This window comes from Polypterus senegalus, chromosome 13, assembly GCF_016835505.1.
Source record: "Polypterus senegalus isolate Bchr_013 chromosome 13, ASM1683550v1, whole genome shotgun sequence".
Lineage (NCBI taxonomy): Eukaryota > Metazoa > Chordata > Cladistia > Polypteriformes > Polypteridae > Polypterus > Polypterus senegalus.
In genome coordinates, this window is record NC_053166.1 from 72,559,811 (window position 1) to 72,577,078 (window position 17,268).

Consider the following 17,268-nt stretch of genomic DNA (forward strand, 5'->3'; position numbering starts at 1 on the left):
TTGTGCTGGGCCCATGACATAAAGCAAGACTCTTATTTCAAGTCGTTGCTATTACAGTCGTCATCCCTTGGGGTACAATCTTATACAGGGTGCAGCAGAAATAACCCACATTTCGAAAAATCACTGTGGGTCCCCAAAGCAGGTAGAGGGGTGCGGTCCGTTCCGTTTAGGTACAGTACATAATAAAGTTTTCAGTCGTCACCATGTCGTGGTCAGGTGAGTATCGAGGCTTTGTAGTGGAGGCTTTTTTCAAAAATGGCGAATCTGTAGCTGTGACGCAGAGGGTGTTTCGCACGCGGTTCGGTTTACGTGCTAATGAAAGTGTTCCAGACCGGAAAACGAGTCTTGCTGTGGGTTCAAAGAGTAAGGGCAACAGGAGGTTTTCAAACATCATCCTCGGTCCTTGGAGCAACTAAAGGAGGCTATTCAAGAAGAAATTGAAGGAATTTCGCCTGACATGCTAATGAGAGTGATGGAAAACTTCCAAGAACGGCTCCAAATGTGTATCAGCCGTCAAGGCCACCATTTGGACGATATAATTTTTAAAACTTAAAAGTAAAAAAACTTTTTCATACCTACATTTGGGAAATAATAAGTTCTTGGTGATACCTCGTAGCTTTTGTTTTTCAATCCCCCTTTGAAATGTGGGAGTTATTTCTGCCGCACCCTGTACATATTAAATAAAAAGAGTTTGGATGATTGATGCAGCTTGATAATGCATGTTTTGTGCGATATTTTTAAGGGACGTTTCATATTTTAAAAAAGAAAAAGAATAGGGAAAAATGTATTATTGCTGCACATTTTTTTGGAATGTGATGGGATTTGACACAAGTTCTTACGTGAGAATGCTTCGGCCCCATTATCCATGGAGGATGCCCAGGCCAAAAACACAGAGCTCTTTGTGCTCAAAATGTTGGAGATCACTGCCAACAAAAACAATTCCATAACCGGCTATATAGTATATAAGTAATATATCCACGTCTATATATCATATGAGACAAAGTTAATACCTGATGCTGCACAACAGTTTGAAAGCCTGAAGCCTGCTTAGTAACAAGTTGATATTAAATGTGAATGCAGTGCACCTCGACGGGAGTTTCAGCACAAAACTAATGAGAATACTTATGGGACTGCACTGGATTTGGTTCACTGTAACATCCTACCGTGTTTGCGTGTTTTTCTGGAACTTCAATGACTAACAAATAAGTTAAATGAATCTAAACCTAGACAACAGGAGAACAGCACCTCTGGAAAAAAATGTGTCCCAACAAAAACACTGAATGGCAGCAGATGGCTAAATGGCTTTTTGGAACAAGAAAGCATTATGTTCAGCCATTGAAGATGGCGGAGAGCTGCCTATAGAGACTCCAAATATTATTGATATAGCACCAAAATCTGTAAGAAGAATACAGTCAGTCAGTCATTCACACACACACACACACACACACACACACACACACACACACACATATCCAACTCTCACACTGATAAATACAAAGCCTGCAAACACTAAACTGGACATGTCTGCACAGAAAACTTTAATCAAAAAAAGTTGTGCATATAGAAGCAGCACAATTTATTTCCTTTGACTTCAAGACCATCCAAAGGTCCAATGCTCAGCTAGACCTGCATGTCTTTCCTGTCAACGGTAGGCCTGCTGCAGTTGGACCCACCTTGCCCATTTCTCCCAGCAGTTGCTTGTTTGATGCAGAAAGCACAGGATGTCCCTCAATTGACTATACTTTGTATCCCACAGTTAGTTGTTTGTGCCTTTTACATTCAATGAGCTCATTGCCTTTACATATCCAATCAAAATGTTAATCGGTTGATGGCTGCCAGAGTTTCGCTCTTTGCACGTCCATAAAGTGTTTAATGAGAGCAATGGCTCAGGCTAGAAATATTACAAACAGGACAGGCAGAGGAATACAACTCAATGTTTACCACTTTGTCTAATTCTGTCTTTAGCAGAATCACTTAAAAACAATACGAAGTTTAAGAAATGCACAGCTATTCACGCGGACTTTCCTTCATATTTTTTTAAATACAATTTTTAGTGTTCACTAAAAACACTAAAACCGTTACCGTGCTCATCTTGGTAAACCAATATTTAAAATAAACCAAAAGTTGAATTTACACAGAACATTTTAAATGTACTCAAATATTTTTAAATCAATAACTTGTTTCATATTCCTTAAAAAGCAATAAAAAGTAAATGGAGATGTGTGTGTGTGTTTTTTTTTTTCTTCTTTAGTTGAAAAGTGCCTACAGTGAACAGTTCATTTTGGAAAATTTACACCCGCTACAAAGCCTCCAGCAATTCATGCCGTGAAGGGTATAAATGTAGGGTTTGTGTACTGGCTTAAGCCCCCCTCCAGTGAGACATAGGCACCATGTCCCCTCCACGATTGCCCCAAACCCTCCAGAGTCTTTCTCAAAAACAATCGCTACTTTTGAACATGGACAACCTGACTTGCCTTCCCTAGTGTTTTATTCAGAAATGGAAAACATTTGGGAATGTACAGGTAGTGGACAAAAAAATAAATACATTAAGAGCATCACACATATGTACAGGAGACATGTCTACTTACATGCTGACCAAGCATTGAGTTTCGATAACATTCCAAAAAGCTTTTCGGATTTTCACAGGTCTGGTTGCTTATGATGTTTGGCGTTGTTACAGGAGGAAAGCATCACTAAATTTAAAAAAAAAATGGGAATTTGTTGGGGCAAATTGTGCAGGAGCATCAGGGATGTAAGCAGCCCAAGTTATTCAATTCTCAGGAGAACCAGTGTGCAAGGTGAGGTTTGCCTGGAAACAACAGTAATGGCCAACAGTATCGAGAAATTGACACTCCAGGATGACAAAGCCCTTGAGTTGCCTTGTGTCAGAACATTCAAGCCACTGCGCAGTATCGGGTGGAACACCAAGCACTACTTTAATCAAATTAGGGAGATTTCAATGGCAGAGATGTTTTCAAATGCTCCATCACACTTGACACTGTCCATCTGTACACCCAGCACTGGCAGGAGAAGCAGCAATGAATGATCAAACACAAGGAAATGTGCACATGTGCCACCAACCTGGACAGTTCTTAACTTTTTTGGAGATTTCATCAAAACGTGAGATACTTTTTTTTCCTAGCGTGGTTGTAGAACATTCACTCCTTTCAAAAGCAACCTTAAGAAACATCAGTACGTCACAGAACAGAGTGATCTTCTTCATTCCACACGCACAATGAGAAAGGATATTAACAGTAACAAAGTAAGAATGGAACTGCATCCCTCCTGAAGAGCGCCCAACATTAAGCATTTTATTTCTTTATTATGTGGGTTTAAGCTCATGCTAGCTGCAGTGTGGTCAGCAACATTGACACCAGGTTAAAAGAGGTGCATATTTCTGTTTTGTCCACTGCCTGTATATGATGATGTATAAAAGATATATATTAATCAGGTAAAAAAAAAAAAAAAGAGGAGTTCAGCGAACACGCTTGCCTGAAAATTTGTTATAATATCTACATGCAGAAATGAACTTTGGCTAAATTGTGATGCAAAAACATAAAAAATAAATAAATAGACAAATACATTTCAAAAACAAATCCTTTTCAGTTGAAGGGGACATGACATTAGCAACACTGCTTTTTTATTTGTCATCCTGGAAAATTTCTCTATATTCACAACACAACTTAAAAAGTGGGAGCTATTAGCAAAAAGTGAAAATGCTTCTAAAATAGAATACGAAAATACAGAGCTCACAAATAAATGGCCGATCTATGGGAGTCTCTCAGCAGGTACCATTTCACCGGCTCTCTCTTCATTCTTGGAAGACTTATTGCAGCATGTAAGGGAGTTCTCGTTTCTCGGTTCTCTTTCCCAGACAGCTCTGTTCTGCTCCCTTATGCAAACACCGATCCAAGTGGCAAGAAGCGTTCACCCGGGACCTCAAGTGTTACACCAATTATGAAGAAAAGGCGCACAATTGGGATTAACTTGATGTGCAAGCATTCATTCCTTTCACAGAGCAGAACAGTGCACATATAACCGATTGAGACATACGGAGAAAATGCAGTACACTTTAAGACAGCTAAACGAAAAATCTAAACTTACAGACATGAAGCAAAAAATGCTCACCAAATAGACTGTGGCCTCTGTGACCCTCAATTGGCTTGAGCAGGTTTAATAATGGATGGGTGGATGGATGGATGGACAGCAGTCACCTAAGCACAGTTCTGCTTTGTGTATGCCTCTTAGGTGGGATAATATTTAACGGGTCAATCTGAAATGTCACCCACTTTGTTTTGTAATGCGTTTTTTACATTTGTTTTTATTTAACTTGGTCTTTGAAGAAAAAGAATGTGCTGTACTTCCTATGGCACTGTAAATCAGTAACTACAATGCTTGTCCAATTCTTTATTATTATTTGCAGTAGAAAATATTTGTAATGACTAAATGACTGTGTTTGTTCACTTTCTACCACAAAAGTATACCAAAGAAATGAAACCACCAGTCCTGTGTAAAGGTAAAGGACAAGTGCTACAAACTTTGTTTCTGTACAAATTTTGTCAATGTTTCATTTTTGTAAGAAATAAAAATGTAAACTAATGTTTGTAAACATTTTCAATAGATATTTCTACATGGCTAAATCTAACAATGTAAAAAATTAAACCTCACTTTCAAGAGGTTTTCTCTAAATTATTAGTGTTCTACAATATAAGCAAATGGAAATACTTTCAAAAATACTGAAACTTTAAAAATATAAAAGCCCTGAAAGAAAACTGGTAAAATATTTGAGAAAAAAAAAAAAAAAAATCAATTCTTCTACAAAGTTCATAGAAGTTCGCCTCTTGATGTAACCCAATAACTGATTTCCTTTACAGGGCTGGCTCAAGTTTCTCTCTCTCTTCCTGGATTTGATTAAAAGATGGAAAAGTTGAGTGTGTTTCCAACAAAGAGCTATGGAAGATTTGGATTTTAATATCTGTATGTCAGTGTAAAGACCATGTGTAAATAAAATGAGAAAAACAGTAACCAGTTTCAGATTTTCCAACAAAGCTGCTTTTCAAGTTTTTAAAGTGAACTCTGGGGCTTAAATGACAGTTTATGAGGCTTTTTGTCATTTTTCTATAAAAAGCCAACTGGGTCAACAGAATAGGAAAATGGGCAAAACAGAACTCTGCTTCAGTTTCAGCATGCAAAGCCATAATACAAAAACTAGACATTAACATACTTTAAATGGATGGATGAAATCCGAACAATAGGTTCAATATGGCAGTACCAGGGTGAAAGTTTTAAAATAGTCCACGGTGTTCTCAACCCAAAACCAGTAACACATATACATAGAACCTAAAAATGTATCTTTTTGGGAAAAACAAAAATCTACACCACCAACATCAGAAAAAAAATGACAGCAATGAGGATACAGTTTAAAAAAAATAGATATTTTGTCCTTCACAATATAAGAAAACCTTCATTGCACATCAATCGTTTTGTTTCAAACAAGTCTCTTCTCCTCTGAACTTGATGTTGCCTGCAGAGGAGGCAGCAGCCACTAGAAAGTTGGAGGTTGGGAGCAAACTCTTCGTCATCCCCAACTCACCTACTCAGTCATTGCTCTGGAGAGATCATACAGTATGTCCACACCTCCAGGGAAATCCTTATACTCGGACACTTTCAAATACCTCACCCTCATACCACAAGAAGTCCACAAGTTTTGCAGCGGCACCACATGAGGGAATTTATATTTAAAATACGATGAAAATGTCCCAGCTTGTTTTGTCTTTCAAAATAACATACTTTGTCGTCTTGGCTTGCTATTGGCTGCAAAAAAGAGAGAGTTTGAAAATTAGGAAGTCGCTACTGGCTGAAAGTCATCAACATTTGCTCTTCTTCAAGAAACCACTTATGAACCATTACTGCTCCAAATGAAATCTGGTCTGTTACCAGTCTTTGTTAATTTAATTTTTGTTAAACAAAACGATGTTATGATGTACTGTAAGTGGAAATGATTTTTGAATTACCCGTAAAAGTATTATAATAGTTGTTGGCTTTTAACATACAGTACTTACTTCCATGAAGTGTGGAATATAAGGACTACACAACCTTCTTTCTAGCTGAGGACTACTAAAGGGCAACCTGTGGCATTAGACATCTTCAATGGGTGATGACTGAGCTCACCCCTTCATATATGCCCAGTGCCTTGAGGCGTCACTCAGCTCTTAGAATTTAGACTTTCTGCTGCAGTTTAAAAGTACAACTCAAAATGCATTCAAGCTGGAAGGAGTTTCTTTCATGAACAATGCTGCACATCCTCTCCATAACGCACCATCGCAGAGTACTTGTAGCCATGGGATTGTTCAGCAGAAGTATGTCATGATGATCTGGCATTTGTTTTTTTTTATTTGTACTCTTGGTTTTTCCTTGGCCGCTAAAAATAACAGTGGTAGTGATATGGGGGATTTAGGACGTCAAAAAAATGTAAAGATCTGCTCTGTTTTATGAAGACGTTAATTTCGAAATATGTCTTCATTTTGTTTATTGATTACTAGAATTTTTCCTAAACTTGACATAAAATCTCTTTCACAAGTTTCTGTAGGAGTCAATCCATACCATATTTGTCTTGTTAGACAACAAAGCCTTCAATCATACATGTATCATCTCACCTAGGTATCATTTTTCCTGTCAATCATCATATTCATAAATTATAACTGTTTTTATGAATTCAAATACAGTCACTAGTGCTGTGTGATAAACATTATCTGTAAGCTGCTGTAATTTTTAATACCCAACTATGTGGTGTCACAAACGTGCAAACAGGAGACAGCTAAAGGGTCTGAGTAGTAGTAATTCCACGCCAGACCAGAGGGCTGGTGAGGTGCACAAACTATCTCAATCCCTTGCAGACCATTCTTGGGAAATCCTGCACGGTTCCGGCTCCTTTGATGACGTCACTTCTGGTCCCGGGGCATCTGAGGACCTCACTTCTGGTCCAGATGACATCACTTCCTGGTCCGGCACTATTGATTATGTTACTTCTGGTCCCAATGACGTAACTTCCTACACTGGCCTTTAAAGCTGCCACCTTGAATCTCCACATCATCAGTTCTGTTTTGGACTTGGACTTGTGAACATCTCACAATTATTTCAAATCCTTTTTGCAGCCAAGGCACATTATACGGGTGGCTGCCCCAAACCTTTACGATTTCTTCATGTCGTTCTTGTGACAGTGGTTAATATAATCAAAATTATATAGACCCATATTAATAATATCTTATTTATTGGTCATAAGCTTTGTGATCTCCGTTCTCCATGAAAACATGAGCTTAAATAATTTTCTTAGGTATCACTACAAACACGGTGTAACTAATAGATAAAAAAAAATATTATTGGATGGAGTATTCTTTTAATTGGACTATGTGATTTTCTCATTGTTTGTGAAGATTTGGGTTTCATAGTTTTGTAACATTTAACAATATGTCTATTTGTGTTGCCACGTCTTTTGCTGGACAGTAGTGAACAGTGCTACTTAACAACTTTTCTCCAGGTACTTTTCTCCCTAAATCTCAAAAATATTCATGTTAGGTTAACTTATTAACTTTAAAATTGGCCCAGTATCTTAAGTTTGGGTACCCTAACCCATCTAGCATTCAGTCTTGGTTTGTACCTAACACTACCAGGATAAAGTATGGCTCCCTGTGACCTTAAAATGTAATTTATAGTAAATGGATGAATGCAAGTCTTTTTTAAAATTGAGATTTTAATTTTTTACTTTAATAATGAACAATATTTTTTTTAAAAAGAGTGGTCTTTTGTAATGAATAAAGCAGACCTGTCAGTTATAATTAATTAGTTGGTCCTCTAAAAGGCCAATTTTCACTTGAACCTGTTCTTTAACTTTTACAATCAATGTAGGGAAAAAGATCAATTCTATTATGCATATAGAACAAGATTCACAATAATGTCAAACATTCTTTAACAGGCATTTTTCCAAATATCTCTGAGAATGCTAAACAAACACAGCAGGGGAGTTTTATATTAACAGGGAAGCAGAGAACCCTAGTAAATAAGGTGCCATTTTGATTAGATAAAGAGAAAACTAAAGAGCCTCTTAGTGACAGATTACTTTCAGAGAAAGCCTGCAGCCTCTGTGGTCATCCTAGCTCAATCTGACAACCCTGCTTTAAGGGAAGAGCAACTTCAGAGTGCAACTGCAGCATTGGCACACATGTTTCTTGTCAATCTTGTGCCAAGGCTTTTTTTGTTGCCAATCAGCTTCTCACTCCCCACAGATTTAAAATGCCTTCACATGAGATAGATGAGGAATGGAGGTTTCTCAGTAGGAAATTTCACATGCTTCATCCTTCACAGCTCTTCAGGGGACATTTTGGGGGAAAAAAACAATGCTACGTGAAGCAGACAAGTTGTGACATATGACCTCATTCAGTAATATAAAATAAAGAATAATAACCAGGTCAGCCAATAGAGGCTAAACCTTATTTATTTTATTAGTGGAGCAAGTAGGGAAATCAAAAGCAACCTTTAATTTCTCCCAAAATGACAAACAGAAAGGCATGACAACACAAAAAATTTAGGAAGATGAGATATTACACATAATGTCTCAGAAAATACTCTTAGCACATGAATGCAGAAAAAATGACCAGTTTGGGCAACTTTTGTAGTCCGTGTATATGAAAAATCAGCTAGAGGAGGGACACGATTTTTATTTATCATTTTTTTAATTAAAATGGTGTGAAGAATTTCAAAGTTATTAATGGCAATATGTACTTTGCTCTATCTGTGTACACTGTAAACCTTTTTAATAAATTTTTTAGTTAAAGATTAAAGCCAGAAAAAGTAGCTAAGTAGTAAAATAAGACCCATAAAAGTAATTTTGTGTCTGCTGTTACTGAGATATCCTCAAATTCATTATGAGCCTGAGTAATGAAAGAAGTGTATTTAGAAAATAATTCGATGGTAAAGTCAGAAGAACTACGGAGTATAGCAAGTGATACCCCTTCTTTGTAAACAGCGTTTTATTTCATACAATGTATAAGTATTTTAAGATGTATAGTTACAAAACCAATGCAACATTTCTGTAAAATACCAGATATTTATTTTGCACAATAAAGTCTACATTTATACTACCAGTCAAAAGTCTGGATGCACACAGAAATGTTCATGTTTTTGATTGAAATGAATATCTTTTTTCATCAAGATATTATTAAGACAGTCCTAGTGTAACTAATCGGTCCTATTCAAAACAGTGACATGTCATAGGGGTGACATTACGAAGGAGTGAAACCTCTGATATAAATTTCAAAGGAGTGACAACCATCCGAGTGGTAGGTGAGGCGACTCTGATTTTTTTGGCAAGCGTACTTTCACTTGTGTGTGTTAGGTGACTCGTTATGTCACTCCAATAAAATGTCACTCCTTTAATATGGCATTTATGTCACTCCTTTGTTGTGTCATTCCTATGAAGTGTCAATCCTTACGATACAAACACTTACTAATGGCTACTACTGCTTAAACTAACAGATTTTTAATTTATTATTCACATATGACTGCTAGTTTATGCTTAATTAGCCATTTTAAAATGGAATCCTTTGTATTTGCATCGCCACTGCAGAAACCTGTTTTTCTGTTCACTCGGGTTGGGCATTTAAGTTCAGGTCTGGGTCCAAAAATAGCAAAAAATAAAACAGCTTTCTCAAGAATCAGGTCAGGTTAGTGATTTTTTTTTTGTTTTGTTTGTTTTTTATTATTATTATTATTATTTTAAAAGGGGAAAGCCCAGATGAACTATATATGTATTTTTTTTGTTAAATACACACCAAATTATCAGTATGATCTGCAACAGAAAAAAAAGATGACTGTAGGTCTTGTGAACATGTTTGCAAAAAAAAAAAATCTGTTATTTCAAGCGATAATTGTCATTAGAAATACTAGTAATGTCCTGGCTGTATTTTATAATCTATTCAATGGTATGTTGATTAAAAAAGGTACTCATTTCTGAAAAAACACGAACATTTCTGGGTTTGTTCAGACTTTTCGCTGGTAGTGTAGTTTAACTAGTTTTATATAATAAATCGCATACCCTGTTGTCATCATTATGGTTTCCTTGCTGAGAATTCTTTTTTTGAGCTAGAATAGATTATATGTACTTATGGGAACTTTATTTTTACAATGGATGCCACAAATTTTATTGTTCCGGTTTTGAAAATAATTATTATTCTCAACTACTTTAAAATACAGAAAACCTACAAAAGACAATAGTAAGACTGAGCATTAACGTATAGGATAAATAAATGAGCTGTGTATCTCTTTAATGCTGATGAAGAATTAAAACCTTTCATTTTGAGTTTTTGTTACTGTGTATCATCATACTATATTACACATAATGTTTTGCCTTCAAGTAGGGGCTCAAAGTAGCTTCTAACAACTTTTTTCCATTCCTGTTCAATGTAAAAATTAAAATATTAAAAACACAGAATAATGTTTTATTTTAAATAACATTTGGTTATCATACAATCATAACTAATTTGAAAACGAATGCTGCTAGGATAAAGTTAAAGTTTTGCATTAACTAATGTGATGTGCGTGTGTGCAAGAAAGCTGCTGAAAATTCTGCAGGAATACTTGATGATAACAGCTAATTACGTATTTGTATTACTTTGCCAAAAGAGACTGATAGATGGAATGATTTCACCCTTTTTATTCTCACGAAAGCAAATCTTTGTTTGTGAGTTACTACTTTCACAAAAAAGCCAGGAAGCTAATAATACTTTAAATACTTAATTGTAGGACACTGTTTTATATGTCCACTCACCTATTTTACATTCTTATTCCATTAGCTTATTAGAAATCAGGGCTTATCTAAAGTAGAACAGAGCACAAGACAGAAGCCACAATTTCACAGGGCCACCTGTCTATCAGAGGGCATGTTCATAAATTCAGCCGCATTTACACTCCCAAGCACTGGGCAAGTTTAGAGCCACCAGTAAGAGTACCATATGCACATCCTTGGTATAAGATTAACACAATGCTAGCTTCATTCAAGTGTTTTTTGCTTAATACATTCTCCTTATGGTTTGGGAAAACTTAAGCAACATGTCTTTTCCTTTCCTGTTCCGTGCATTCACTGCTTTTGCTTTTCTTGTGTTAAAGGTGCAAATATTTATTTACTATGGAATGGCTCTGGATAGGTCCACTAAAGATTCACAGACAGACTGGCTATAGCTACAAGTAGCATAAAATCAAAGATTTTGTCTACACAGCAATCAAGACTGGAAGTTTTGTAATATATGAGAGAAACCCCACTGTCTATTATTTCATACATACTGAGTCACTGCTGTAAAGAAAACTCATAACCCAACAAAGGGCAAAATACCCACTCTTGGTGTGAACAGAAGCAACTGCTCTTTTGGGCAACTTGCCTTGTCCCACTCTTTAAGCATGGAAAGCATATCCACTGAACAGATGGTTCCAGTAAATATTGCTCTTGCGCTTGATGAGGCTGCTACTTTGCTAAAATAAGAGGACACAACTATCCAGCAATGCGATAAACCCACACAGTTATTACTAATGCAGCACTGAAGTTCATCCTGTGAAGTATTTAGCAAAATTAAAAATTCGTTGCTATTTCATTAGTTTTCAAAGCTTATGTTTAAGATTGATGCATTTACAAAAAAGGATATTTTTTTTTGAGTCTGAATTTTGAAATGTGCAAGGCAAGCCATCAATACCAGTAGAGTAACACCACTAGGCCAAACCAGACCAGTCACAAGCAAAACCCAGTGTCAAGAACCACAGACCAAAAATACAATCTCAGAGTGCAAAAATAAAAAGGATTACCAGAGCAGATGCAGATTTCAGCCAATGGGGATGCAGCTTTAGGACTAGCAGAGCACATGCTCACGGGCAGCTTGAATTTGATTGGCCGACTGGAAAAAATCTGCGCCAGAGGAGGAAACTATTTATAAGATCAGGCCAGCAATCAGAAAAATGGGAAGGGGGAAGAGAGAGAAAGGAGAAGAAGAAAAAAGAAAAGAAATCAACAAAAGCAAGGTGGCAGACATGCACTAAAGTAAAAAAAGATGAGCAAAGGAAGAGAAAACCCATTAAAATGGAGGCTGGTCTGTGACAAAGAGAAAACTAAAGCTTATAAACCTTCACCTTTATTGCCATTAACTCAAATGGCACACTGGCCATTTCGGGGGAAAAAAAAAGATTTTTTGTGGTGACATTTGATTAATAAATAGTGTTGGCAGAATGTATTTTAGTATGCATTATAAATCACTGTTTTTATGCTTTTTACAAAAGACAAATGTTTTATATTCAGTTGGCAGTTATATGTATACACCTTTCATTTACTGAGAAATGAAAAGCAAAAAAAAGTTTACTGCAGCTTTCTTGGGAATACAAAGATGGTAAACTACGAGTAACTTGTGGAGGTTCTCTCTTCCTATCTAGCACTTAGGTGAAATGTCCTTAAACATCCATTTCTTACACTTTTATTTTGATGTGTTCCTCACAAACATAGGAGCGGCTTCTAATGAACACGTGGAGAGGCTTCACCAGGACATCTCTCAAATGGAAAGACATGATAGTGAAAAGTAAAGTGAGTCAATGTTAACAAAAACCTGTTGGACGTTCCACCGTGAAACATCTTTAGAGGGTTATTAAGAGAAAAAATCTGCCAAGTGACAACTTTTTGTAAGCAATAGTTATATTTAAATAAGGTTTTTCTTTGTAGAATAGTGTTTTTTCATGTAAAAACTTCATCTTTCAAAAACTGGATGTCATAGAACAATTTTATTGCCAGATTTGGATTCAGCAACCCTCAAATCTATAAAGATACGTAAAATTCTTGATGGTAGCAATAACATATTTTTTGCAGACTACTGTTATCAACTATGACACCAGTCCACAATATGACAAGATTTTTTTTTCGGTGTAAATGATAGTCACAATCTAAAACAAGTAACTTATTTTACAGTGTAAAATTGAGCGTCACTACAGCATTGTGGTTGGAAAGTATAAAATGACATAAGAGATATGGTTTTTGAGGAATGCTAAATCCAATACAAAATTGCACAACTGCTGGTACAATGGGATATTTTTGTGCCATTTTGTGAATATTTTGGATTTATTTTACTAGCTTGATAGATGATAATTTATAGAGAAATTAAAGCACTCCCATCTTCTCAAGTGTTGCATTCTTATAGATACTAAGGTGCACTGGAATATTTTATAGAAATAATATCACCACTTGTTTCTAAATCTGCCAATTCCAATTCAGGTTTGCTGTAAACTGGAGTTAATCCCTGCAGCATTCAGCACACAAAATAACATTAACCAACTCAGACGAAGATGCTACTTCAAAATAGGACACACAGACAGGAGCCCATTTAGTGTGTGGGATAAATCCAGAGTATCAGCCTAAACTGCAATGGCTGGACCAGGACTAACCTCTGAGCTGGAGTTGTGTGGCAGGTGCATTAACAATTATGCCACTTATTATGTCTTATTATTAATTATTACTTATTATGTCTTATCCATTATTGCAATGTACATGGAGCCACCAAAGAGTTTTCTTCCATTTCCCCCTGGCTAAGAGTTATTATGCTAGTATCTAATCAATATTAATGTGGCTACAATTTAGCTTAATTCAGCACGATGGGATGGGAACAGTCACTAGGGCCACAGGGACTTCGCATATCTCACTTAATACGTTTAAGTAGGTGCATGTTCATTGAGTTCTAAATTTTAGATATGTGTCTCAGTAGAAGTTCATAAGTATTATGATATCCATTCTATAAATTTGAAATATTGCAACCAAGACACTGACGAAATATACAAGGGCTTCTTTAGTCGAAATAGCACAAAATTAATGGACATAAATAAAATAGTTTGGAGACCCACTGTGATAACATCCATTTGCCATGTAGTTTTATAAATATTAAGCTTGCCAAAGACCTTAGAAATACTTCCTGCTATCAAATACATTTTAAGAATAATCAGTCCATCAATTAATGTGTTTCATTGTAATGAATAATACCTTTGGAAAATGTTTCGATTTTAGGAAGGGTGTAATCCATTCAGCATCCTACCACTTCCAAACTACAGTTCAACAGGTTGAAATAAAACAATGTCAGCTCCAGGCAATGTCTGTACAAACTGACAGAACCCAGCACTTCCAGTCTCCCCATACTGCTCTTCCAGACACAGACAAAGCAAGCAGAAGGCCTTCTGCAGGGCAGTAGCACCAAACAAGCAGGAAGGGAAAGCTTTTCAGCTGGGTTACTTTAGCGCACAGCTTTGTTTTGTGCACCCCCTCCCCACTTTTACACAGACAAAAACAGTGGCAAACAGTCTCAGATTCAGCAAGCTCAATAGTACCTTTCAAAACTCAGCGTCCACAACCTGAATCGTCAAGTTGACTGTTGGAGAAAGAAAGGTTACAGTTTGTCCCAGGATCACCTAGCATCTTAAACAGCGTTTCATTGTTAGGTGGTATGCACGATCTCCAGTAATCAAGAAGCAAAACTACTTGAGGTTTATTATCCAACTGAGTTTTTCTGTTTAGTGAGAAGATCCAAATAAAGAAAACAAATGGAAGATCAATATCAACTTCTCAAGACCCTACAAGACCCTAGAGCAGGGGTGGGCAAAGTCAGTCCTGGAGGGCCGCAGTTGCTGCAGGTTTTTCTTCTAACCCAGTTGCTTAATTAGAAAGCAGTTCTTGCCAATAAAGTATCTATCTATCTATCTATCTATCTATCTATCTATCTATCTATCTATCTATCTATCTATCTATCTATCTATCTATCTATCTATCTATCTATCTATCTATCTATCTATCTATCTATCTATCTATCTATCTATCTATCTATCTATCTATCTATCTATCTATCTATCTATCTAATTTAATTTCATGGCATGTTAGTGCTTTAACTATGCCCTGTCAGGTAATTCTCTTATCCTAGACCTTTTTCCCCTTTCTAAGGATATCATCCAAATAATTTGAAGGCTAAAATGGATTAGTAATTCTCAGTCCTTACCTTTTCTCTCTTCACTTTCCTTCCAAGTATTTAATTAAACTCAATAGTGCATGATAAATACACACAGGTGTAAAGGGGAACAAGCAAAATGGAGAAATGCTGGTCTCTTTTGTCTTTTGCATGTTATTGCTAATAAGGAACAATTAAAAACAAAGAATACAGCTGTTTAAGACTAAAATAAGCAATAAGGGTTCAAAATCTTAACAAGTGAGACAACTAAAGTGAAGCAGAAGTGTTACTTGAGCAATAAGTGCCTCTTATTAAGAAATTGGGTTGGAGCAAAAACCTGCAGCCACTGCGGCCCTCCAGGAATGACTTTGCCCACCCCTGCCCTAGAGAATATATTTATCTCTGCAATTAATGGAAATCCTAACCTTGTATTATTTACATTTACAGCCACTGTCCTCTTAAATTGGGGATTTGACTTTTGTTTGTGTAAAAACATATTTTTGAGTCTGTACCTGTTTCATACTTATTTTAATCTCAATAGCTAATTTTAATAAATACAGTGTTCACATTGACTGATTTAAGGATGTGATTAAAAGGTACAGTAAACACAGAACTGTACCTGAAAAGAGCAAAATACAATTAAGTAAAGAAAAACAACCGAGTAGCTTTTAATCTAATATAAATCATGGGTACCTTAAATTTTTATCAACTGCCATACTTTTATCCTCTAATTTATTAAAAAGAATACATACATTATAAATTATACATACATTATAAATACATTGCACTTTTTGTAGAATAATGCATTGTTTGTTGCATTATATCATCCTGAAAGTTCCAAGTTAAATATATAATACTACTCTTGGTATTCCAGATATGAATGTGAAATAACTGGTTTGTTAGCCTCTGGGTACATAGGGTGTCTCTCAAAGTATCAAGCAGCAGTTAAAATGCTAGACATTTCTTTGACTAGAGTCATGACCAGGCCTACAAAATCTGTACATCAGAATGTCACTCTCTGCCTAAAACCGCTTGAATATTCACATTTTCTGTCCAATTTAGATTTATTTTTAACATCTTGCTATTGACCTACAAAAACACCCCAGAATACCTGTCTATAACTTTTATCTAAATAACATCTATTGTTTTTTAGTGCCTAAGAAGCTAATTTTGTCATTCAAACCTATGCTCAAGATCTGCCTATTCTCTAAACTTTAGGACTGATATGCTAAACTTGCAGGATGTTAAACTTGAACATTCACCACTTTTTTTAAACATTACTGTCAATCCTGCTTACATTATTGCACTGTCTCCACTTATTTACATTTAGTGAACTGTCTAAATAAATCCTTATTTTATTAAATGTATGTAGTAGGAATTGACTGAATGAAGAGTAGCAACAGAACCATGGTTTATTTAAACAGATCGATAATGTAAAATATCAATTTAAAATAAAAATCTATCAGTAAAGTGTACAAGCTTATTTAACTACTATTTTACATTTACTGAAGTGTTTTACAAAAATTACAAAATAACTCAATTATTTTTATGCTCCTAACACAACTGTTTTAAAATATATTTATATAAATCTTTTGGCTTCTCATATGGTTCATCTGTGACTCTCAGCACTTACCAGATTCTGGGAGGGAAGATGTACGAAAACCAGGATCCTTTTCTAACTGAATCTCTTTTAGTGCAAATATTGAAGTAGCTGGAGAGTAAATAGATAAGAACAAGTTCCAAAGAAACATTAATACATTGCAACTCACAGTAACTTGCAAGAGCATACTTAGGCATAATGCAGTAGATCAGAACTAATGTTATTAAAAGCCACACTAATCTCAGTAAAGTATGAGAGTACTGTGCTGGGAACGTTTAATAAAGAGTTCTACCAACCATCACTGGTGCCGAGATATACAGATGCATAGCTTTAATCTCTCCTTATTAGAACCACATCATCATAAAGACAGTAGGGGGTCTTATTTAATCAACTAGAATATTTTATTTTGCTCCATCAAAACCAAGCAAATTCCAAACAGTACTTAGGCAATCAGTGCCACAGAACATACACCTCTGCTCTCCTCACAACATGATTTTGTTGTGAGCTCTCATACTTTCAATAAAATGAATGCGACCAAATGGGACCAATTGCTCTCTGTCTTGAATGGCCCAGCCAGAGCCCTGACTTAAACCCAATTGAGCATCTCTGGAGAGACCTAAAAATGGCTGTCCACCAACGTTTACCATCCAACCTGACAGAACT

At 36.0% G+C, this 17,268-nt stretch overlaps 1 protein-coding gene across 9 annotated transcripts in view; it reads right to left on the bottom strand.

The window, feature by feature from the left end:
• Window positions 1-2,231: 2,231 nt before the first annotated feature.
• The window catches only part of cdk16 (cyclin-dependent kinase 16), a 132,389-nt gene continuing 117,352 nt past the window's right edge, over window positions 2,232-17,268 (bottom strand). For 6 of the 9 annotated variants that reach the window (XM_039775037.1, XM_039775036.1, XM_039775038.1 and 3 more), the window contains 3 exons: window positions 16,639-16,716; window positions 11,848-11,965; window positions 2,232-5,814 (listed from right to left, as the gene is read on the bottom strand). In XM_039775037.1, the coding sequence (XP_039630971.1) occupies window positions 11,892-11,965; window positions 16,639-16,716 (152 nt within the window). In that variant the 3' untranslated portion in view covers window positions 2,232-5,814; window positions 11,848-11,891. Of the gene's footprint in view, window positions 5,815-11,847; window positions 11,966-14,394; window positions 14,436-16,638; window positions 16,717-17,268 lie in introns of those variants that run through there. The other 3 variants (XM_039775032.1, XM_039775034.1, XM_039775033.1) reach the window with 3 other exon arrangements.